This window comes from Rattus norvegicus, chromosome 4 (genome assembly GCF_036323735.1).
Source record: "Rattus norvegicus strain BN/NHsdMcwi chromosome 4, GRCr8, whole genome shotgun sequence".
Taxonomy (NCBI): Eukaryota; Metazoa; Chordata; class Mammalia; order Rodentia; family Muridae; genus Rattus; species Rattus norvegicus.
In genome coordinates, this window is record NC_086022.1 from 142900647 (window position 1) to 142924754 (window position 24108).

Here is a 24108-nt window from a genome sequence, read left to right on the forward strand (position 1 = left end):
TCCTACTGGTTTCTCTAACCTTTAGCTTTATCACACTGTCTTTTCATGTCTCCCGTTGATTTGTGTTTCTTTCCCTAAAAGGAGTACATAGCCAAGCAGTTTGGCTTCATGCAGAAGCAGATTGGCTATGATGTGCTGGCCGAAGACACCATCACTGCCCTGCTCCACAACAACCGAAAGCTCCTGGAAAAGCACATCACCGCAGCAGAGATTGACACGTTTGTCAGCCTGGTGCGAAAGAACAGGGAGCCCAGGTGAGGTACCAGAGGGGACTCAAGAGGAGACCTCCGTGCATGCCAATGTGGGGCTGTAGCTGTCCCTGGTGTTCTGTACTAGGCTCTCTGTCCTGAGGACTGGCGGCAGTCAGGTTCCAGTGGCCCTGTGATGTGTAGAGGTGGGTACGCAGTCCTGGAACGGCTCACCGTGGCCTCAGCTCAGTGTTTACCAGCTGCTTCCCTCTCCTTTCTGCCCAACTTCAATTCCCTCATTTGCTAAATGAGCAAGGGTAAATACCTGTGCGCTGTCACTCACATACGTAAAGGGCATTGTTTCTCGGGCCTTGTGGCTCTCAGAACTCCCGCTCATACTGTCACTATGTCACCATGTTCACTTGTCCCCTGGATGCCTTCCTGCATCTGAGGGCAATCTTCCCACCCTCTCACACCACAGATCTGCCCCATCCTTTTTAACCCTTCCCTGTCTATTCCTGCTTTCTTTTCCCTGAGATTTCAGGTGACAGGGGAAGCAGTTCACAGTACGGTGTCATCGGCCACATGGCAGAACTGATAGTGCTGCTGTAAGCATGGCCACTGCTGCCTCTCTGCAGCAGCTCCTGAAGCAGGTCTTTGTGAAGCTTCACATTTAGTCCTCAGGAAACCCCTTAGAAAACATATACTATGTCATTCCCATTGATGGGGAAACTGGCATTAGCCAGGTGAAGGAATGTCTCCAAGGATTTTTCCATAGCAGCATACAGCAAGTTTGTCACAGCCAGCCTTAGGCATCAACAGGCCGGGCCCTTCTGGTCCCAGTGCTTTCTTTGTCTCTTTCTGATGAGAACTTCTTCCTGTCCTCCCCCTCCTCCTCCTCCTCCTCTTCCTCTTCTTCCTCCTCCTCCCATCCTCTTCCTCCTCCTCCCATCCTCTTCCTCCTCCTCCCATCCTCTTCCTCCTCTTCCTCCCATCCTCTTCCTCCTCTTCCTCCCATCCTCTTCTTCCTCTTCCTTCCCCTCTTCTTCATCCTCTTCCTCCTCTTCCTCCTCCTCCTCTTCCTTTTCTTCTTCCTCTTCCTCCCCTCCTCCTCTTCTTCCTCCTCCTCCTTCTACTGCTTGACTATTTTTTCTTTTCATTTTCTTCTTTTTATCTACCATATATGACCTTCCTGTGCCATCAAAATCTACAATGTGCCTAACTTCTCTTGAGAAGGCAATGTAGGACTTGTCTATGCGAGGAAGAATCAGGCTCCCTCTCCTTGGTATGTGCATAACATCCTGCCTGCTTTCTTTCCGGTTAGGTTCTTGGATTACCTCTCTGACCTCTGTGTATCCATGAATAAGTCAATCCCTGTGACCCAGGAGCTCATTTGTAAAGCTGTGCTGAATCCCACCAATGCTGACATCCTGATTGAGACCAAGTGAGTACCATCTAGAGGCAGACAGTAACCGTGAGATACAATTGATATGAAATGGCTGTGTATGCTCATGGGGAATAAATCTAGCTCCTCCTCTTCAGAGCTGCTCTAATGTTGGTTTTGGTAGCATTTCATTTTCGTTTCACAGGCCTTGTTTAAAAGGTCCATTGAGCTTACATTTAGCTGGCTCTTGATGTGACCTTTTGTACAGGAGGTCACTTAACTCTGTATACTCTAAAATTATATAAACCCACTAGGGAACATTTGGCACACTGTTTAAAGAGTTGATGAGCCATGAAGTTCTATCATTCGTTAAAAAATAAAGGATGCTAACAAATATTCAGTGTGAATATTAATTTAGTGTTGGGAGGAGTTGTAAATTATCATTGTTCAAAGTGTGATGGACTGGTGAGGTGGCTCAGAGAGTGAGGCATCCATTGCTAAGCCTGCCAGGCTAGTTCAGCTCCCTGGATATTCGTGGGGAGAGGAGAGAACCGATTCCCACAAGTTGCCCACTGACATCTACACATCCATTGTAACACACAAATAAAAATGTAGGGAAAATATTTAAGCAGTGCTTATTATATTATAATTATTATGTATAAATACTATGTTATAGTTATGGTAGGTAATAATCATAATTAATTTTATTACTGTTTTGGTAATAGTAGTCATTTACTTTTAGTAAAGGAGCATTTTCTCTGGTGACTGTACTGAAGCCATGTAGGCAGTATTAGAAAGAGTTAAGGTATAATCTAGTGGTGCCGTTTTTCTTAGTAACTTAGTTTGGGGATTTGTGTTATTGCAAAGTGCCTCAACCGTGGTACTATGACATTTGGGGCTAGATGACTTCATGGCAGAAAAGGTCCTGTCACTGTCGAATATTTAGCAGAAGTGTCCCTAGATTGTGGCTACACAATCCTAGCAGCATCTCTCAGCATTGTGACAATCACAATGTTACAGATACTGCCAAAATCTACCGGGAGGAAAAGAGTGGTAGGTGACAGTTTCCAAGTTCAAGCCCATAAGGACCACACGGATTCTTTGTGGCTCTGCCACTGGGAAAAGGAGAGAACAATGTGGTTTCCTGTGTGTCTCTGGGCTGGAAGGGAAGCAAGGCTTCAAAGGATTTCATAAAACCTGAGCTCCATCTCCTACGCTTTTTTCACAGGTTGGTTCTTTCTCGTTTTGAGTTTGAAGGCGTTTCCACCGGAGAGAATGCTCTGGAAGCTGGGGAAGATGAGGAAGAGGTGTGGCTGTTCTGGAGGGACAGCAACAAAGAGATCCGTAGCAAGAGTGTTAGGGAATTGGCACAAGATGCTAAAGAGGGACAGAAGGAAGACAGGGATGTCCTCAGCTACTACAGGTGAGTGGGAAGCATGATGGCCTTGGGCCAAGAGGGAAGCATGTGGTTTTCTTGTTGCTCACTCTAAGGCATGGTTCTCAACCTGTGGGAGCCAAAGCACCCTTTTCCAGGGTCACCTAAGACCATTGGAACACACACTGCACTTCATAACAGTAGCAAAATTATAGTTATGAAGTAGCAGCAAAAATAATTTTATGGTTGCGGTCACTGTGACACAAGGAACTGTATGAAGGGGTTGGAGCATTAGGAAGGTCGAGAACCACTGCTCTGAGAAATAGTGTGGTGTCCTGCAGTACGACTGTCCAACAGGAAGTCCGATGTATGCTTTATGAAGATTAAGCAGAAGATGCCAGGGACTTACAGTCTCTGGTTGTCTTTGTGTGTCCATGTCATAGGAAGGGCAAGAGCGTGCATCAGCCTGTTACACTTGACCCATAAACAGCACATAGTATATAGTGTATATAGTGCAGGCAGCAGCAGGCAGGCTGTGAGGTCATGCTGCATCTGGCCAAATCCTGATCTCTTTACTTAACTAGCCTTTTTGCTTTGGCTGAATTTGCCTTTATGTTCCAGAGCCCTTATCTTTAAAATAGGGATAATAGTGCCAGTCTTCCAGAAAATTTACAGAAACAGAGAATGTCTTTCCATACGTGTGCACACACCTAGGTTTTCATAATCTATTTATCCATGTTCATATATGCAAATCTATGATAAATAGCATGGGTTTGCAGTAACATAAGCTATGTAGCCCTAGTCTAAAAATTCTGAAATTGAAATACAGAACTGGTGAAGCCCCAAGCATGATATTCAAAAGGATTTAGATTTTGGAGCATTTTAGATTTTCAGATCAGCAAAACTCAAATGATAATGTTTACGCAAACTGGTACCTGAAATGCTGGTCTGACGTATTTCCGATGCAGGGTGCTCAGTGCGTTCTTTCAGTTCTGTCCTAAAACCACAGATGCTCTCTGGCTGTTACCCTCCAGCTGCTATCCTTCCTGGGATGTTCACCTGTTTGCCTGTGTATGTCACTGTATGTCACCACTGTCCACCTCTCTTGACCTCCTTAGTTCCTGGTTTTGGCCACAGCTCCAAGGCCACATAGCCTTGCCACATGAATCAGGGAAAAGGAAAGAAAAGGAAGGGAAGTCAACTACTAGATACCTCTGAAAAGAAAAGGAAGAAAACTGAGTACTTCTGCTATTTCCTAACAAGATGAACGAAACTTTGCAGCTAAAATTCCTTTTCTTACTCCTATATTCTAGGCTGTTCTATTTATACACATGGTAGTCTTTTTTTTATTATTGTATGTTAATGTTTTTAGACCTTTTTATGCATTGCCTGCATGTATGTTCCTGCATACCACATGGATGTTCACTGCCGTGTAGATCAGAAGAGGGCACTGGGTCTCTTGGAACTGAAGTTATGGGTGGTTGTGAGCCACCCATAACTGGGCACTGAACCTAGGTCTCCTGAAAGAACAAGTGCTTTTAACTGCTGGCCCATCTCTGCAGCTCCTCCTGGTTATGATTATACGTGTGATTACACGTGTGTGTGTATATGTGTCCTATTGCTCAGATTTTATGTAAATGGCACCTTACAGCAGATACCATTCTAGAGCTCTCCTTAGTTTGATTTCTGAAATACATATGAAAATATAACTTCAGTGTCAATAGGGGAAGACTGTTTCTATAATTTTTACTGCTATATGCCTTCATTTTGCTAATATGTCACTTTCTGTTGGCCTTTGGCATTCCTTCATATTCCACAGTTGAGTTCTTCATGCGAGGGCACATCCTCACTTAATTTTGTGTACACACGAGTGTCCACTCCCTTTGAAGAGGTGGATGGATGGGAACTCATATTTTTTACCTTAGTAAGCAGTACTACATTGATGATTCAATCTACATTTTTACCATTAATAACCGTCATGATATGGGACTGCTAAAGATATTGTAGAATTTTAATTACACTTTAAATAATCGATATGTGTGACATTTCCTGCAGAACCTTTGACATACTGTATGAAATACAGGGGTTACAGAGAGAAAGTAGGAGCAGAACAATAATCATCCCAGGTTTTGCATTTTTCTCTGTTTTATAAGATAAAGATGGTGAATGTAATTCACCATGAATATAACATGTTTGCTTTAACATAGCTGGACAGATGTGTGACCGTGGGATGCTGACCCTTACTTTCTGGCATCCTATGAACTTTTCTTCCATCTCCTTAATTCGGAATCTAAAATTATATGTACAACAGTCATTTAGGGATGTTGGCATAGAAGTTTAGTGGCCACATTTCACTCCTATAAAACATGAGTGAGTAAATGATTTCTTTTTTTTTCGGAGCTGGGGACCGAACCCAGGGCCTTGCGCTTCCTAGGCAAGCGCTCTACCACTGAACTAAATCCCTAACCCCGAGTAAATGATTTCTTGATTGTGAGCCTTCTCTTGATTTTCCCCAGGTATCAGCTGAACCTCTTTGCAAGGATGTGTCTGGACCGCCAGTACCTGGCCATCAATGAAATATCCGGGCAGCTGGATGTTGACCTCATCCTCCGCTGCATGTCCGATGAGAACCTCCCCTATGACCTCAGAGCATCCTTTTGCCGCCTCATGCTTCACATGCATGTGGACCGAGATCCCCAGGAGCAGGTGACCCCTGTGAAATACGCCCGTCTGTGGTCAGAAATTCCCTCCGAGATCGCCATTGACGAGTAAGCGTGGGTCCTGCTCCCTGAAGAGCTCTCACGTCACTTCAAAACCCCATAATTCTAATCTGTGCAGCCTCAGAGAAGACACATAGGTGACCTCAGGAAATCCTAAGAGAAAGAACTTTTTCCTTCAGAATTTAAATAGAATTGTGTGGCTACCAAGTATTATTTAATTCCTTAGGGACATGGGGTGCTGGGGTGCATCTTGCTATCTCTTGTTTATCCCCTTCCTTTTGCAAATGTCTAAATTTGTATGGTGTCCCAAGATTGGCAAATATTAGTGATAATCTAGAAAACTACCTCTACTGTAGTGGGGACAGACAGTAAACATGATGAGGGGCTAAAGTAGCTTTGTAAGTGTGCACGCTAAGGAAGGAAGCAGAAGTCTGCTCCAGGTTAGGGGATGCTGTCTTTGAAGGCTAAGCAGCCCAAAATGGCCTGGCTGGGAGGAGCTTGATGGTTCCCTTTTCTCTGTCCTCCCTCTCCCTGTCTCCCCCTCCTCCCCGCTCCTTCCCCCTCCCCTTCTCTCCCTCCCTCTCAGCTATGACAGCAGTGGAGCATCGAAGGATGAAATCAAGGAGAGGTTTGCTCAGACGATGGAGTTTGTGGAGGAGTACCTGAGAGATGTGGTTTGTCAAAGATTCCCCTTTTCTGATAAGGAGAAAAATAAGCTCACATTTGAGGTAAGGCATGGTGAAGGCTCTCTGCAATTTTGTCACCAGTGTTCATTTTTTTTCCTGTGGCATAAGTAGAAAGTTGGCAATTTTATCACAGTGCTCTTGTTTTGAAACACAAATATAATTTGGGTCAGATTTGTTCCAACAAAATCGAAGAGTGACCAGAGGCTTAGCCTCATAGAAATGCAGAAAGCAGATTACGTGAAGTGGGCGAGTGTCGTGGGGCCTCTGCACTTCTTGTTGAAAGTATTAGGAGAGAAAGTCCTTGCTTGGGATGGGTCATAGCATCATATCTGAGGAGCATAAATCTTTGTTACTTTTGCATTCAGCTGTTTCCAAGACTATACTATTATTCTTTAGGCACGATATTTCGGAGACCCACAGTGCCCTTATCTGTGCTCCTACTGGTTATGATCGGATATATTCTTGGGAAGTCAGAATATCAATTGATTAGGCCCATTGCCTAGTCATCAAGGTAGATGGGTGGTTTTGCAAGCTTTCATTTCTTAGTTTTCTTCCTTGTGAAACAAAATAAAATTTTAACAGAAACCCAGATGTATGCCTTCTCGGCCCGTAAAGAAGGCATAGTCTGTCTCAATTAGCTAGTGAGTACCAAGTGGGACAGGAGGACACAGGTCACTGAATACTAATTTCTTCTTCTTTTAAATGTAATAGGTTGTGAACTTAGCCAGGAACCTCATATACTTTGGCTTCTACAACTTTTCTGACCTTCTCCGATTAACCAAGATCCTCTTGGCAATCTTAGACTGTGTTCATGTGACAACCATCTTCCCCATTAGCAAGATGACGAAAGGCGAAGAGAATAAAGGTAACAATGCTGAGGAGAAGCTGAAGAGTGAGTATCTGAAGTGTCTGTGCTGACAGATGCCCTCCCAGCCCGTGCTGTCTCACTCATGCCATGCCTTATCATGTGACAGCCTGTCCTGTCCTTGTCCGTTCTCACCACTGGGAGCACACCAATAGAAGTAAAGTCGGGAAGAGTTCCATTAAGTCCAGCACCCACCACTGCTGGTCGCTCTCGGCAGTTCACTCTGCCCTTGCATCTGTCTAGACTCCTTCCCTGCGTCTTACTGGATAGTTTGAAAGTTTCCTTGTGCTTTCACTGTTGGACCCTCCAAGCCCATGCTCTGCCATCTGTTCTCCATGCGTCTGAGACACTTGAGGACGATACTCCTGTATGACGAACTGAAGTGCAAGCTTGTGTCTTGATATTCCTTCTCACTTGTGAATAGGGAAATCCTTGTTTAAATGTTTGTTTCTTGCTATATTCGGGGGTTAGAATAGGCATAGAATGACCATGGTGTGTTTTCTACAGCTAGGATGGAGAAGGCATTTGATTTGATTCTATTTGCCAAGTACTACGTGATGTCATTTTGTATGCGTCACACCCTTGAGTTCTGTCACAGAGCTCTTTTTCTATGTGAGGACAACGAGACTCGGAGGTGATGCAAGGCCTTCAAGGCCAAGTGGCTTTTGTTCCAAGCAGCAGTATCTGCGCCCTGCTAGCTTACATTCCTAGTCTGGGTACAATCACAAGAGCTCGTCATTGGTGCCAAGTCATACTTGGTGATAAAATTAGTAAAGAAACAACACCCCACTGGAGATGTCAAAACCATGGTGTTCCACTAATCTCAGAAGTCTTAAATTTGTAATGTTTATTAACCTGTTTGGGTTCCTTGGGTCGACAGAATTATCTCAACAGGGTTGTGTTAAATAGTCTACCTTAAAAAGCCCATACCCCTAATCAGATTCTTCGGGCTCTCTCCAGAGATGTCATGACCATGGTCTGACTTGGCCTTTTCTAGGCAGCAACGTGATGAGATCTATCCATGGAGTTGGGGAGCTCATGACCCAGGTGGTGCTTCGGGGAGGAGGCTTTTTGCCCATGACTCCTATGGCTGCTGCCCCTGAAGGAAATGTGAAGCAGGCAGAGCCAGAGAAAGAGGATATCATGGTCATGGACACCAAGTTAAAGATCATTGAAATACTCCAGGTATGGTGCAAGGAACAAGATACTCATGAGGTCTCTGTTTCACATCTCCTCTCCCAGCTCTGATAGAGGCCCAAGGCATTCTGGGAAAAAAATAGCAAAAATGTTAGCTCCTCCCTGTGTATCATTTCGGAATTGCTCCTTTTAATTCTTTGTTGCCATTTCCTACCCATCCCCAACATGGCTTTGTCTGTTCTGCCATCCAACAACTTCTTCATTTACCTTAGCTTTATATCACAGCTGCTCTCCTTTTCTCTGCTCAAGCCTTTGCCTAGAGTTCACTCACTATGCCCAGAGTTACTCTGGGGACTCTATTAGCATTACAAAGCCTTCTTCCTCCTTCTCCTCCTCCTTTCCCTTCCCCTCCTCCTCTTCCTCCTCCTCCTCCTCCTCCTTCTCTATTTTCTCCCTTTTCATTCACTTATCTACTAACCTGTGAGTGTTGGTTGATATTAACCCCACACCAACCCCATACCAACTCCCTTTAGCACTTGGGAGCCATCAAGGAACAAAATCCATTAAAGTTCTGATCCTGAAAAGCTTTGTTGTGACTGGGAGCATAGGCACACGTCATCTAAAATCAATGCTTAGTTGTTAAAACATACAGACGAATCTGGAACAAAAATGGAATGGTTAAAGCAACTTGGATGCTTTTCGAGAAGACCTGGGTTCGATTCCCAGAACCCATATGCCGGCTCACAACCATCTGTGACTACAGTTCCAGGAAGTTGGATGGCTTTCTTCAAGCCTCCATTGAGCACCAGGAATGCAAGTAGTACACAGAAAAGCATGCAGACAAAAGACCCATACATATAAAATAAGAATTAATTCTTACTTTTAAACAAGGTTCAGCTGATTTAGAGGACTCCATAGGCAAAGATAATGTGTTTTTATGTTGTGAGAGAAGACCTCTGTAGTAAAGTGGTGGTTTCCTCAAACATGGATGCAGCAAGAGCTACCCATGGCCATACCTTGGAAATCTTAGGATTTAGCAAATGCAAAGAGTCTGAAGTGGAGACAAGTTTGGGAACAGCTTGTTTTCCAGAGGGAAAGGGAGATGGTAAATCATCTTGAAACAGTCAGTACACATTGTCGACTCTTTCTCCATTAAACCAATTAAGTGGCAGTTGATGCATCAGACCTACTATGTGTCTAGTCTTATAACATAGCTAATGTGACTCTTTCTACTGAGGAACATCTTTGGGGTTGAAAATGACGTACATACAGGGAGCAGACAGAGAGCGTCACAAGCTGTTCGGAGTTCCGAGATGTAACGAGGCCAAGAGTCTCCAACTGACTTTCCCCCTCCACACACAAGGACTTGGCTCGCTCTTAGAATTATTACTCTGTCCTCTCTGACATGATTGTTTCCATCTGCCGTGCCAGTTACTATAGTCCAAAACTGAAAAAATATTCAAACAAAAGGAAGCCTTCCTTCCTTACTAATGACCACTGACTGCCCGTCTTCCCACCTTTCTGTGCATCTTCCCAGCCTCCAGTCAGCTGTCTGGGTGTCATTTAAATCTATCTAAGCTGACACCTAGATGTGACAATTATAGTTGGTTTTGCATAATACTGAATCTGAGGTTCTGGGAAGATACCGAACCGGATGTGCAGCAGTCATTGGGAACAGGGACTAAGAGCTTGGAAACAGGTCAAACATCTGTCTCCTTGTGGGATTTGTGACAGCCTGCAATTGGGTAAGGTCACCCAGAGGGCCAAGCAGAAGCTAGGAGAAAGGAAGGAGGGATGTCAGTAGGATGCCTAAATGATGCAGCTGGCTAACTTTTCTTTTGGGTTCTAGCAACAATCCTTGGGAAAGTGCCTGCAGGAGTAGAGGGATAGGGAATATAAGAAGTTAGAACAAGAGCCCAGGGGGCTATGCCTAACCAGAGGAGACAATCAGAAATAAAAGCAAAATTTCTGTCAGTTCACTTCAATTCAAAGTGGCCAACTTCATCTCCAGCTAGGCCCAGAGTTGGCTTTCAGTCTTTGCAGAAATGTAGTTCTGTTTTGTAAAGAATGGAGGCATGAATGATGAATTATTCTGGGTGTTTAATTCAGGATGCCAAAGTCTACACTGGAAACTAAGGTGTCATGGGCAGACTAGATGTGCCCCTTAGAAGTCTGTTATTGTTAAAATGGCTGTTGAAACCTAAGCCAAACATTTGACTCAGTGCTTAAGGTAGTTGATGCAGCCGATACCAGGCCCTGCCAGAGTGCAGCAGCTTGGCAAAGTGCTAAAGATGGTATGTTAATGTAACCAAAGTGTTTCCATTTCTACTTGAATCTTTAGTTTATTTTGAATGTGAGATTGGATTATAGGATCTCCTGCCTCCTGTGTATATTTAAGCGGGAGTTTGATGAAAGCAATTCCCAGTCATCAGAAACATCCTCCGGAAACAGCAGCCAAGAAGGGCCAAGTAATGTACCAGGTTAGTGATGCCAGCAGGGAATTTCAGCCATAGACTGGGACCTGGGTGTAGTGCCACTTGGGGCTCAAAACAGTGTCTTCCAGAAAACCGGGTGAAACATGACTGCTCTTGAAGATTGCAGTATTTTACAGACTCTTTAATCAAGAGTATATTGATGAAACAGACACAAACATTGCTTCTTGGAGGGTATACCTTTAGTCACTAAAGACACCCGAGCTTTATAGTGTTGGGGTTTCCTATAAAGCAACCCAAATGCCACACAACGCCAAAAATATTCTCCAAGGAATTTGATTGTCCACCAGCAACTTTTGTCCCGTATTTGAAGCTCGACTCAGCCATAGATAATGGAGAAGGCTAAGGGAAAGAAAGATGGTGGTTGAAGTGATTCCCAGACAGCCCAAGTATTTTTTTAAGTCAGAAAAAAATAACAGGTGTGGGGGTCATCTGGGCTAGCCTGGCTCCATGGCTCTGTAGGTTGTGCCGGGCAGATTGAGGGTCACAGGAGAGCATTGTTTTAGAAGCACATTAGCATGAGTCCACCAGAAGCAGGCTTTCCATCCTGGTTGTGTCTAACTCTATGTCCTCTCACCTTTCAGGTGCTCTTGACTTTGAACACATTGAAGAGCAAGCAGAAGGCATCTTTGGGGGAAGGAAAGTGTGTTTCCATTGTCTTATTTTGTGGTAGTTCTGGAGTGTGGTAGGCAGCCTGTCTGTAAATCTCTAGGGTTTTTTGCTTGCACATACTATTCAGCCTTCAGGTCAGCTTCTTGTACTGCTCGTTTGGAATTACTGAGGCACAGAACTTAGGTGGTGAGCAGTGCATGTGTGCATTTCCTGCCTAGGACAGAAAAGATTTAGGGTGTGTGTGTGTGTGTGTGTGTGTGTGTGTGTGTGTGTGTGTGTGTCCTGCCTAGGACAAAAAAGATTTAAGGTGACCTAATATGCATATATTTGCAAGGTTATTTTTACATGGTGTGGGTCAAAGAGTAGAGAAAGGGGGTTCAAATCAGATAGAGGTTTCTAATGTCATTGACTTCGTCCACTGATAGCCAAGCTATGCAACAACAGCAAAAATAAAAGTCAAAGAGTAGAGAAAGGGGGTTCAAATCAGATAGAGGTTTCTAATGTCATTGACTTCATCCACTGATAGCCAAGCTATGCAACAACAGCAAAAATAAATAAATAACAAAGGAAGCTACAGCAGTAAAAGTAAATAAATTTTAAAAAATACAAAGTATCCTTTAATTACTCCTGATGGGAACGCCTCTCATATCACAGGCCTTAGGTTAAACATAAAACACTATTAGTATAAAACTTAGTATAGAATTAGTATCTACAATAAGTAACCTAAGGCCACCGTGATTATAACCAGCATACTTGCTTTGACTGTTTATTGCTCCTTAACACACATCTCCAAAAGTCTTGAGAGTTCGAACACCAAGTATTTCTCACAGCTCTCTGGGTTGACTGGAGCCCGGCTGAGCAGGAGCGTGGCTGAGCGGTTCTAGTCCTGTTGGGTCGGCCTTGCGACTGTTGTGATACAGTAATTGGGAAGGGTACACACTTGCTGTTCACTCATATTCCTGGTGCTGATGAAGGCATATGTGTAAAGCTGAGGTTTCAGCCTTGCTCCACACCGTCAGTTTGTGCTTCTTCACAGAGCCATGGCCGATTCCCAGAACAAATGTTGCAAGAAGACAGGGCAACAGAAAGCAAGTGCTTTCTAGATTGCAGGCTAGATACTTTCAAAACTGTTTTTCTTTTATTACCAGATGATTTTAATAAGTGCTAAGCGACAGCATTTTAAACAAAAATCTTAGAAAGAGCACGTTTGCTGTAGATTTTGGAGCACAGATGAAGGCCAGTGGACAATCACTGTAAGTTAGGTCTCATGAATCTTGTAATGTTACTCCTGTCGGCTTAGGGAGTTGAAACATTGTAATCGTCCCCTCTTCTCACAGTGGAGCTGAGGGTAAAACACAAAAAAGCTGATGAAAAGTGAGGTTCCATCAGGGCTCACATGCATGGTCCTGGACTGTGGCTTTACTTGGTCTTGTTTTCTTCTTCCCTTTGTTCCTGTAGTGAGGAGAACACACCTCTGGACTTGGATGATCATGGTGGCAGAACCTTCCTCAGGGTCCTGCTCCACTTGACAATGCATGATTACCCACCCCTGGTGTCTGGGGCCCTGCAGCTCCTCTTCCGGCATTTCAGCCAGAGGCAGGAGGTCCTTCAGGCCTTCAAACAGGTACATCCTGTGGACCAGCGTGGCCATTGTGTATCAAAAAGCTGTGTGTGTTACATGCAAAGAAAAGGTTATAGCTCTCTCTCTCTCCCCCTCCTCCTCCTCCCCCTCTTCCTCCTCCTCCTCCTCCCTCCCTCCCTTTCTCTCTCTCTCTCTCTCTCTCTCTCTCTCTCTCTCTCTCTGTGTCTTAAGGTTCATGTAACTAACATATTGTGTTCATTAAGGTTCAACTGCTGGTTACTAGCCAAGATGTGGACAACTACAAACAGATCAAGCAAGACTTGGACCAGCTAAGATCCATCGTGGAGAAGTCTGAGCTCTGGGTATACAAAGGCCAGGGTCCCGATGAGCCTATGGACGGAGCCTCTGGTGAAAACGAACATAAGAAAACTGAGGTAGGCACAGCCCACGTTAGGTCTCGAAGTGGCTTTCCTGCTTTTTAAATCAAGGCAGCGTCCTCTTCTAGTCCTAGATATAAATGTAGGTGATAAGATGGTTGCTATCAGAGATGCTTGCTAAGATAATAGCTATTGTCCTAGGAGATAAGCTATAAAATCAAAGCTTAGATGACTTTCTGAGCAGCTGTGGACCATGTAGAAGAGACTTAGTTGAGGGAGGTAAGCACTGGATTTCCCTCAAGAGACTCAGTAGGGAATGACCACCACAGCTTCTTCTAGTAGGTGAAGAACAGGTGAACATCTTGGGCAGCCTGAGTGTCGAAAGACAATGAGAAATGTGTGTGCTTTCTTAAAGGGTTCACATGTTCACCCAACAGTAGACCACAGAGGCACTTACTGCATGTGTTCTTTTTGGTTCCTAGGAGGGGACCAGTAAGCCACTGAAGCACGAAAGCACCAGCAGCTACAACTACCGAGTGGTGAAAGAGGTGAGCTGCCCCTCCTGACCTCCATCCTGGTGACTCTAGTGAGCTTTAGTCAGTGATTGGCAAGTTGAAGGCACAACGCGAGCTCTTTTTCGTGGTGTAAAATTTGACCGGGGAGAGGAGAAGGTAGCTCTCTTAGGTTGAATACTCTGGTGCCAGCCTCAGGTTCACGTTTAAAACCCAGCTGTACTATGTATTATCTGAGTGTTCTTAGTCCCTCACCTTTTGGAGGCATTGTTTTTTGTTTTTTTTAATAGGAACTACATAATTCTCAGGTTTTGAAGTGGATCAAAGATTCACTCATACAATGACTAAGGGTTTATAGCCATGCTTGGCTTTAGAAATCTCTGCATATACTAGCTTGGGCTTAGAAGCTTTGTGTTTTCTACCCCAGAAAAGCCCTCCTAAGGTCTTGGCAGCTGTTATCTAGCAGATCATTTAAGTGACCCATGAACCCATCTCACTGGCTGCTGAAACCTAGATGAGCCACTTATTCAGCAAGATACACTTTTCTTATACAGCTCAGACTTTGTACAATCAGCATAGATTCTGTGTATTGGAGGAATGCCCCTCTCCTAGGTCGTGAATGAATTATGACTCCTCCCCTTCAGGCCTCTCCTCACACTACAGTTCCTGGTCTTCTATGGTTGATTTTTCTCTCAGATTCTGATTCGACTTAGCAAGCTCTGTGTTCAAGAGAGCGCGTCGGTGAGGAAGAGCAGGAAGCAGCAGCAGCGACTGCTGAGGAACATGGGTGCCCATGCTGTGGTGCTGGAGCTGCTGCAGATCCCCTATGAGAAGGTGAGAGGGGCTCGCACCCGCAATGCTGCTCTCCAGAGTGGGATGGATTCCCACCCCCCAAACTCTTCCCAATTGGACAAAGTGGGTGAGGGCCAGTGATGTGCTTGGGACTAAAGCAAGACCAAGTCATTTATATCAGACACGTCACCTCTCCCCAGCACCTCCTGTGTTTGTCTTCTATAAAGAAAAAAGATCTCGTTCCTCCGTCACACCCGACCCTTCCTAGATGGGTTATGTATTAGCTGGTATTAGCCACCTTTGTCCGAAACAAGACAGAAACAAAGTAATCTCTACAAGTCATTGGAGGCGAGTGGAACTTGCTCTAGTCCTTGGCAGTGTCCTGTCATCTGAGTATATATTTAGACCACACCCCCAGCACCTTTGTGGTGGTGGTGGTGGCTGTTGTCGTTTTGGTTGTTTTGGTGTTTTGATTGTATTTTAGACGGGTACTGTCTTGATTTGATTTCTGTTGCTGTGATAAATCATGAACAAAGGCATGTTGGGGAAGAAAGAAGAAAGGGTTTGTTTCCTCTTACAACTCTCAGGTCACAGCCTATCACTGAAGAAAGTCAAGGCAAGAACCCAGTGCAAGAACAGATACACGACTATGAAGGAGTGCCGCTTGCTGGCTTGTTTCCCATGGCTTGACCAGCTTGGTTTTTAGTAGAATGCTGACCCTCCTGCACTCGGACAGCACTGCCCAGAGGGGGCTGTGCTCTCCCACAGTAATCACTCATCAAGAAAATGCCCCACAGACTTACCCATGAGCCAGTCTGATGGATGCCGTTCCTCAGCTCATTTTCCCTCTTTCCAGATATATCCAGATTTTGTTGAAAAGCCAGTCAGCTCAGGCAGAAGCCTAACTATTCAGCATCTATGGAGACAGACAGACTCTTGGGGAGACATTCAAACCTTGCCGTAGTAGCGAGGCTTTGTGGTTTACCCACGTGACATACTGGGACACAGAAGCCTAGGGAAGTTTGGCATGACTCTGGAGTGCTTTGTGCTCCATAACAATCCCAAAGGCTGACCCATTGGTGGAGCAGCTCCTGGAGGAAGCCCACTGCTGAGGGATTGGAGACCCACAGCACTTTGCTGCAGTCCTTCTGGTGTGTATCTCCTGTGTCCTGTAGACATGGTGATGAGACAGGGTTGCCTGAGTGAGGACCCTGTGGCCGGGAAGACTCAGGGTGGCACAGCTGTGTATGTGGCTAGCTCAGCCTCCCTATGGAGTTTGGGTCTGCTGCTTTATATTCTAGATAGTGCCACACATAGAAGCTGCCTTGTCCACCATGGAGAAGTTATGACCTTTCCCCAGCCCCCAGGAAAGCACAGGGTGAATCCTTCTGGGAAATCAGACCTATAGGTAACTTGGAGTTATCGCAGGTGTGCGTGCCGTCCACAGTTTTCCAGTATGTGGTGTGAGGAGATGGCCTTGAAGGCTACAGCTTGGTCCTTGCTTTTAATGATAGCCATTCACAGAACTGTGTTAAAGTATAGACAATTCGATTGATCTGGAGTTGGTACCTCTAAGGCAGAACTCTGTCTCTGTCTCCCACCCACCCCACCTCTGTGTGTGTGTTTGTGTGTGTGTGTGTGTGTGTGTGTGTGTGTGTGTGCACTCACTCACTGTGAGATAGGCACAAACATCCCAGTTTGTGAGAATAGAGATTCTCACCAGGTGACATCTTGTAACACAATGTCTTCCAAGCCTGCCCGCCTTGTGAAAGTGCCCTTCAAACCCCAGTTCTTCCCCACCCTGAGCTCAGCAGATTCCTTTTTGGGTAGAAGACATGGAAGCATGCGGAACTGTTAAGGTTACTCAACCAGCATTGTCTGTCTGTCCTGAGTTCCCTGATTTCTTATACCTAGAACTTTTGCCCACAAATTAGACGTAGGCGTAGTACCCACTCCCTCCTACAAAGACCTATTTTATTTGATTACCATACCTGCTTGCTCACAACCCTCGCATTACTAGTTCCTGATAGGTTTGTCCTGCCTTCTCCCAGGGTTATTTTTTACGACAGAGTTGACAAGTTATAAATATGGGCCAGTTCCAACCCACTGCCTGCTTGTGCCCAGCATGTCAGCTCCGAATAGCTGCTGAGTTTCCAGAGAGCTGCATAAGTCCCTGCAGTGTTTGGGGTTTAGCCTCTTGACTCACCAAGCCTAAAAAAAAAATGTTTTGCCTTGCTCCTCAAATTTGATGATCTTAGTTCAAACCAGAGCCAAGAGCTAACTCGCCCTGAGCAGTGGCTGCCGAAGCATGCCAGGAAGTTCTAGGTCACACGGCTAGGTCATCGTGTCCACGTGAGCTCAGAATAAAGTAGACAAAGGCCTCCATTCCTTGCTGCCAGTCTCCTGCTAGGAGGGGGGTGATGGATACGAGATGCTTGCTTCAGGAGTCGCATGAAGTAGAATGCGAATGGTGGCTTCCACTCTCGAGAGTCTCATTCTCCTTTTACTGCCTTAAATGTTTGTGGTTGACAACTGGGCAGAATACAGTAGGCTTTACGTTTCATAACAGTTTCAAACATAGTTCTTTACTAGCACTAAAATTTTTAATATGAAATCCCAGTCTTAACTGTAGAAGTGTCACATGACCAACAACATAGGCTGCCCAGGGCAGTCCCATTTTGTAGAAGGAAAAGCTAAATCTTGGTTTACAGATAGGACTGGGGTTACAGAGAAGGCAGTAGAGTGGGTGTAGGTGTCTTGATTTATAATCTGCTGATGTTTCCTCTCTTCTCCGGCACACGGTGCTAGAAGTTACCATGTTTCACAATAGCTGTAGAACTGACGTGACCAGATGGGCGGAATGTGTACCAGCAGGGGTGAAGTGGTCTCTGCTCCACTGTCACGACCCGTTCTCGAAAGCAGGAATTTGGAAATTCCAGCCTACGACAGACAGCAGAATCCTTCTGTTAACTTTAACTCTGCAAAGTCCAAATTGTCCTATGCAAAATCTTTGTGTTAATGCTAGTAGCCAGCAGGAAAGAATTCAGTTTCATTCACAAGGCACGAGTGTGTTTTTTTCTGACTAATTCTCAGGGGGGTCTGGCAATCACCTTACTCTACCATCAGTACCCCGGGCGCACACCTTTGGATCTTACTGTGGAAGAGGGTATTAGCATGGAGCAGAAGCTTCACAGTGAATGCTTTTCCTGTCTCTGCTCTCACACAGGCCGAAGATACCAAGATGCAGGAGATCATGAGGCTGGCTCACGAATTTCTGCAGAATTTCTGCGCAGGCAACCAGCAGAACCAAGCTTTGCTACATAAACACATAAACCTGTTTCTCAACCCAGGGGTGAGTTGGGAAGCCTCTGGCAGACTTCCGTATTGGGAGGACCGTGGGGGACCAGTTGCCCTTGGACGTTGTGTATTCTGGCACTTGTTAGAATGCAGCGTTCATTGGAGACTTTTCTGACCAGCTGTCAGGACATAAACACTCCATATTGTGATGTCATGGGTACAAAGGAGGGAATTTGGGAGGGCAAAGGAGGTAACATTTCCCAAAACCATCCATCATGGTGTCACAATTACCAAGCCAAGAGTGATATGCCTCAGTATGGCTAAGTATGTAATATGGCCACATTAAACATTTCTATATTACATGCTTGCAAAGTACATATAGATAGGTTCAGTAAATATAACACATTTTGTTTGATATGTCTTCATATCACACATATCTTACATTCTGTACTTTCTTACATTTAACACATCACTGGTGCCTTTGTAAATCAGAAATAAGTGGTTTTTTTCCACTGTCTTCAGTGGCTCAATGGCATTTCTTAAAATGGCTGCAAGTTAGTAAGATGTTTACTTTCGGGGTTGGGGATTTAGCTCAGTGGTAGAGCGCTTGCCTAGGAAGCGCAAGGCCCTGGGTTCGGTCCCCAGCTCCGAAAAAAAGAACCAAAAAAAAAAAAAAAAAAAAAAGATGTTTACTTTCTTATTTGTGAATAAGTAGCCACCTCCTTTTGCTTTTCTAAATGACACTGCAAAAAATGTCTTTGTCCTTGCAAATACACAAACTCAGTAGAACCTATTACTAAACTTTCGGGCCCACTGCCTGCCAAATAATGACATGGAGACATTATTTATAAAAGCTTAGGCACTATGGCTGGGCAGACTCTCAGCTCAGACAAATTAATGAATGTGAATATCCTAGTCTATCCACAGGGCCTGTTATCTCTCACGTTCTTGTCTTGTCCCACATCCTCTGGGTCATGCTGGCAAATGCCCCCTTGCCTGATTTTAAACCCAAGTTTCTCTGTCTGCCTGAAAGTCCTTAGCTGTTGGCTAGCAGCTCTTTATTAAGTCCATCAGAGAGTAAGGAAGGTGTACATTTATAAAATACCGAGGCAGGTGGTGAACCATAAAAGTAACAATACCAAATTCCAACCCTCTGCTAGGATAGTACAATACAGAGCATCTCTAGATAAAATGTACAAAATAATGTTCCTAGACCATTGCCATGGGATGTCTTCTGGACTCTGGCAGGTAACAAAGCTGTGTGCGAAGGATACTAAGTATACAGGAAAACATCCATTAACTGATCCTTGTTAAATCAGCTTCTGTGCCCAAGATGCCATTATTAAGAGCAGCCAAGAACTAATTAATATGCAGAGTGAGAGAAGACATTTGCATTTCTTATGTTCAGCAAAGAGTTGATACTCAGCATCTTTATAACAATTTTTTAAGAAGTCAGGGAAATGAAAAATACCCTTTCTATTTTAAAAAATAAAAAGAAGAAGAAAGAGAAGGGGGGTGCAAAGCTTGATGAACACAGGTAGTTGGTGAGACAAGGTCTTCACAACATGATGATCAGACAAACATAAATCGATATGCAAGGTTTGGCTAAAATAGAAAAGACTGGGTTGACAGGGATATAGAATAGCTGTATTCGGCAGGAGAGATGGCTCAGTGGCTAGGAACATACATTGCTCTTGCAAAAGACTAGGGTTCAGTTCCTAGCACCCACATGGTGGTTCACAACTACTCAGAACTCCAGTTCAAGAGGACCTGACACCGTCTTCTGACTTCCACATCCACCAGGTATGCACAGGGTATACATATATGCACATAGACAAAACATTTATACACATAAATCCAGAACAGCTGTAAAGTGTATACTGTAAAATACACAGAACACCTTTTCAAAAGCTGTTTGTCAGTCTCTCGAAAACAAGGAGTCTGCTCTAATGGGATAGTCTAGAGCAAGAATGAGACGCACGCTCGGATGTAGGAGTGGTTCTGGGTTTCAGTTACCGGGTCTATCTCATTAGCCTGCCCTCTCTCTGACCATGCCCTGCTCTTGTCTCATGCCAGATCCTGGAAGCAGTGACCATGCAGCACATCTTCATGAACAACTTCCAGCTGTGCAGTGAGATCAACGAGAGAGTGGTCCAGCATTTCGTTCACTGCATAGAGACCCACGGTCGAAATGTCCAGTATATCAAGTTTCTCCAGACTATTGTCAAGGCCGAAGGGAAATTCATTAAAAAGTGCCAAGACATGGTCATGGCTGAGGTGATAACCACGTATTTGCATCTCCCTCCATCTGGTGCTCTGTAGAAACTTAAGTTAGTCTTCCCTGTGTCATCCGGCACCCTGTTGAGGAGCGATATGGAAGGAAAGGTTGTACTTGTACACATTCATAGTTTCATATCAGTGGCTTAGGCGATGGTCTTATCTGATTCTTTCTAGCAGTAAATCTGTTACTTGTAAGGCAATATGGGTTGGACTCTTCAGAAAGAAAAGGAAAAAATGATAGACCAACATCTATGTGGAGATTAAATGTGAGTGGGACCAGTAAGCCAAAGCAACTTCCCCTTTAGGAGTTAGGACTTTTTATTTAACTACTCACCCAATTCCTTAGCTTGAGCAGTTTTGACTTAAGCGTCTGGTCTGCAGGGTAGAGGCAAAAGTTGGACTTGGGCCTTTCAGAGGTTGGCTCTGTGCAGTGACTGTTCTTTGATTAGGAAGACCCACCATACAAACACAATGGTGGCTTCCATGGAACTCGAGTAAGCTCCCCCTGTGCTTGGATTTACTGTGCCATCCACACCTGTGGCTCCAGGGGCAGTCGTGTTGGCTCCTCCTCGGGTACAAGTGCTTGCTGTGTCGTTTACTGGCTGGCCTGCATTGACGCTCATGTCTTGACATCTCAGGGCTTGTGAGCATTTCTGTTACCTGAGTGTTTTCACTGAGTGTGTGGATTAGATGAGGTATTGACAACAGGAGTAATAATTAACATCTCCTTGAAGCCTGCAGCAATCTGCACGTTGTTCTGAGAAATTCATAATTGAGTGTATATTATACCCAACAACACTGTTGAGTCAGAGGTCAGGCTTTGTCCCCATTTTTACTTAGAAACAGAGGTAGGAAAAGGTTAGGTAACACAGCAAAGTACTTGTCTTGGTATCTAGATCCTTGGGTTGGGATTCATGAAAATTAATTATTAATAAGCAAACAGACCTCTGTGGGGTATACCTCATTGACCAGCATGCATAAACACACAAGGTCCTAGGCTCAATCACTAGTAGCCTCCCCACCCCTAAAATCCTTCAACTCCCGAGTTGAGGATATGTTAGCAGTGAGTAGGCAGTATTGACTGAGTTTATTTTGACTTCTGTGCCAGCCCCTTTAAAAACATTTATACTTCATCTGCTAAAATTGTGCTAAATGTATATTAAAATAAATTTATTAGAGGCCACATCCAAGGAGACAAATTATGCCTTTTCTTTTGCCCTGTTCTGTTTTCTTCTGTCTCATGGTGGTGCCCAGACTGGTCTGAAACTCAGTGAACAGTCAAGGCTGGCATTGAACTCATCACCTTCCTGCCCCAGCCTGCGTCAAAGGCATGCACCACCACACCCAGCTAAAATGACTTGACTTTTTGATGAGGGCTGGAAGGAAAGTATCTTAAATGTGGCTAACTTATGGCCTAAGGAAGACTTAAGACACTGGGTGTAAGACTTGCATCAGGATGCCTTCTAAAATATACCAAGATATGCAAATATTTAAGCTAGCAAAACAGCAGCCTGATAGCTCAGGCTAGCAGTCTCTGTGTCCTTTTAATGGTGTGGTGTGCAGACCTGCCTTCCCCTAGTAGATCTGTTAGGGTCACCATGGTTACTTCTGCATCCTTGGATTCGCACGATGCTTTTAAGAAAATTTGATTGGTCAGTCCAGAAACAAGTGGGATCTGGATGAGTTCAGTGATAAGGATACAACTTGTGTGGAGGAGTAAGGCTCCCTTCCTCTACATGTAGAGTTTTGTAAGGATGCCTCACTCTTGCAGGCTTGTAACACAGTGAACACTTTTTCTCTGTGTAGCTTGTCAATTCTGGAGAGGACGTCCTCGTGTTCTACAATGACAGAGCCTCTTTCCAGACTCTGATCCAGATGATGCGGTCCGAGCGTGACCGGATGGATGAGAACAGCCCTCTCATGTACCACATCCATCTGGTGGAGCTCTTGGCTGTGTGCACAGAGGGCAAGAATGTGTACACAGAGATCAAGTGCAACTCCCTGCTCCCGCTCGATGACATCGTTCGTGTGGTCACTCATGAAGACTGTATCCCCGAGGTGAGTAGCATGTGGGGCTGAGTGGAGACATGGGCTGTCCTGGTGAGCCCTTGGATTTTGGGCCTTTCAGCCCATGTTACAGAAAGATCTGGCACCACTGGAACAGTGTCTTCCTGGATGTCGATTTTGTGTGAAAAGAACATGAGGCAAGCGAGTCTCTGCTTCTTCACAAAGGGTGGGATAAAAGCCTCAGGATTGGGGAACAAATTTAGCTCAGCGAGGATGTGCTCTGGATGAACTGCCCAGAAGTGAGCCTGACAATGGTCTGAGATACGCTTCACCTGGAATTTTCATTCTTTCAAGCAAGAACTCATAGTACAGAAATAATGAGTGACCATTGTACAAAACTGGGGAACTTCAGGTAACTGTAAGAAATAAAAATGACCTGAAATTTCACTTCCCTCAGAGAGTGCCTGCAAACCCAGGTGTGGTAGCATATGTCAATTATCCCAGCACTCAGAAGGCAGGAGTGCTATGAATTTGAGGCTAGCCTGGGCTACATAGTAAGTACAGAGATACACAGCAAAACTCTATCCCCGGCAGACAAACAAAGAAATATATCTCTTCAACCATTTTTTCTCATTTCTCACTGTATAGCAACTATGTCTTCCTGTATCCCACTCTCGTGTTCCTGCCCCCCCCCCCCCCCTCTCAGCATGGTCCCTTTAAACTTCTCTGGTGCCTGCAGTTACTCCAGGTTATGGACTCACGTCTAAAGAGCTGGCCCTTACAAAGAAGAAACACACAGTGTTTTTCTCTCAGAGTCTGTTATCTCACTCATTATAATGTTTTTTAGTTCCCTCCATGAAAATTTCATGATTTCATTTTTCTTGACAGTTGACTAGAATTCCAGTGTGTGTGTGTGTGTGTGTGTGTGTGTGTGTGTGTGTGTGTGTGTGTGTGTGTGTGTGATGTTTTCATTATCCATCCAACAATTTAACAATTTAAAGGCATTTAGGTTGTTTCCGTGTCCTAGTACTGAACTCTAGGGGCCACATCTCTACCAGTCATGGATTTTTCTCTGCCTCGTATGCTCATTCAGTACAAACTAAGTCACACATGCGTGCCTTGTTCTAGCTGGATGATTGCACTGAGCGCAGTTTCTCACAGACCATGTAAGCTTTGTATGCACTGGTAATACATTGTCGCCAAGAAATACTTCCCTGTGTCCAGATACCACGCTATGTTTCTCCAGCCATCCCTGGTGCAGTTTCGTGCTCTTCCCACTGGTTCCCATATAAAGGGCTGCCGTGGACACTTACATATTTCGTGTGGACAGGTCATGCCTTCCCTGCTTCACCCCTTGCAAGCATCTCCCAACTGGGACCACGTAACAGAGGTGCCTCCTTGGGAACAGAAATGGTGCAGTCAAACTTGAGCCTCACATTTGGTCAGAATCTTTTCACCAAACCTTACCTTGAGACCATAAAATTAGTCTCTCCCTAGAGCTTTATGCTTTGGGGTTTTGAGTTTTATAGTTGTGGATTTGGAAAATCAAAAGGACACAGAAACAAGAACCAGCAGAGGTTGTCGAGTAAGACAGTCTCATGGTGAGGAGGTGGGAGCTCATGGGCTCCTCAGGTAAGCTGGGCTTTCACAAGAGCTGCTTTCTCCCTTCAGGTTAAGATTGCTTACATCAACTTCCTGAATCACTGCTATGTGGACACTGAGGTGGAGATGAAGGAGATTTACACAAGTAATCACATGTGGAAGTTGTTTGAGAATTTCCTCGTGGACATCTGCAGGGTGAG

At 44.7% G+C, this 24108-nt stretch overlaps 1 protein-coding gene across 4 annotated transcripts in view; it reads left to right on the forward strand.

The window, feature by feature from the left end:
* Positions 1 to 24108, forward strand: part of Itpr1 (inositol 1,4,5-trisphosphate receptor, type 1) — a 323105-nt gene that overhangs the window by 157246 nt on the left and 141751 nt on the right. For 3 of the 4 annotated variants that reach the window (NM_001007235.2, NM_001270597.1, NM_001270596.1), the window contains 17 exons: positions 82 to 254; positions 1513 to 1632; positions 2801 to 2995; positions 5464 to 5715; positions 6254 to 6395; positions 7065 to 7218; positions 8216 to 8403; positions 10697 to 10835; positions 11432 to 11486; positions 12918 to 13083; positions 13305 to 13475; positions 13901 to 13966; positions 14627 to 14764; positions 17949 to 18074; positions 20096 to 20296; positions 22106 to 22357; positions 23978 to 24103. In NM_001007235.2, the coding sequence (NP_001007236.2) occupies positions 82 to 254; positions 1513 to 1632; positions 2801 to 2995; positions 5464 to 5715; positions 6254 to 6395; positions 7065 to 7218; positions 8216 to 8403; positions 10697 to 10835; positions 11432 to 11486; positions 12918 to 13083; positions 13305 to 13475; positions 13901 to 13966; positions 14627 to 14764; positions 17949 to 18074; positions 20096 to 20296; positions 22106 to 22357; positions 23978 to 24103 (2664 nt within the window). Of the gene's footprint in view, positions 1 to 81; positions 255 to 1512; positions 1633 to 2800; positions 2996 to 5463; positions 5716 to 6253; positions 6396 to 7064; positions 7246 to 8215; positions 8404 to 10696; positions 10836 to 11431; positions 11491 to 12917; positions 13084 to 13304; positions 13476 to 13900; positions 13967 to 14626; positions 14765 to 17948; positions 18075 to 20095; positions 20297 to 22105; positions 22358 to 23977; positions 24104 to 24108 lie in introns of all 4 variants that reach the window. The other variant, XM_063285577.1, reaches the window with a different exon arrangement.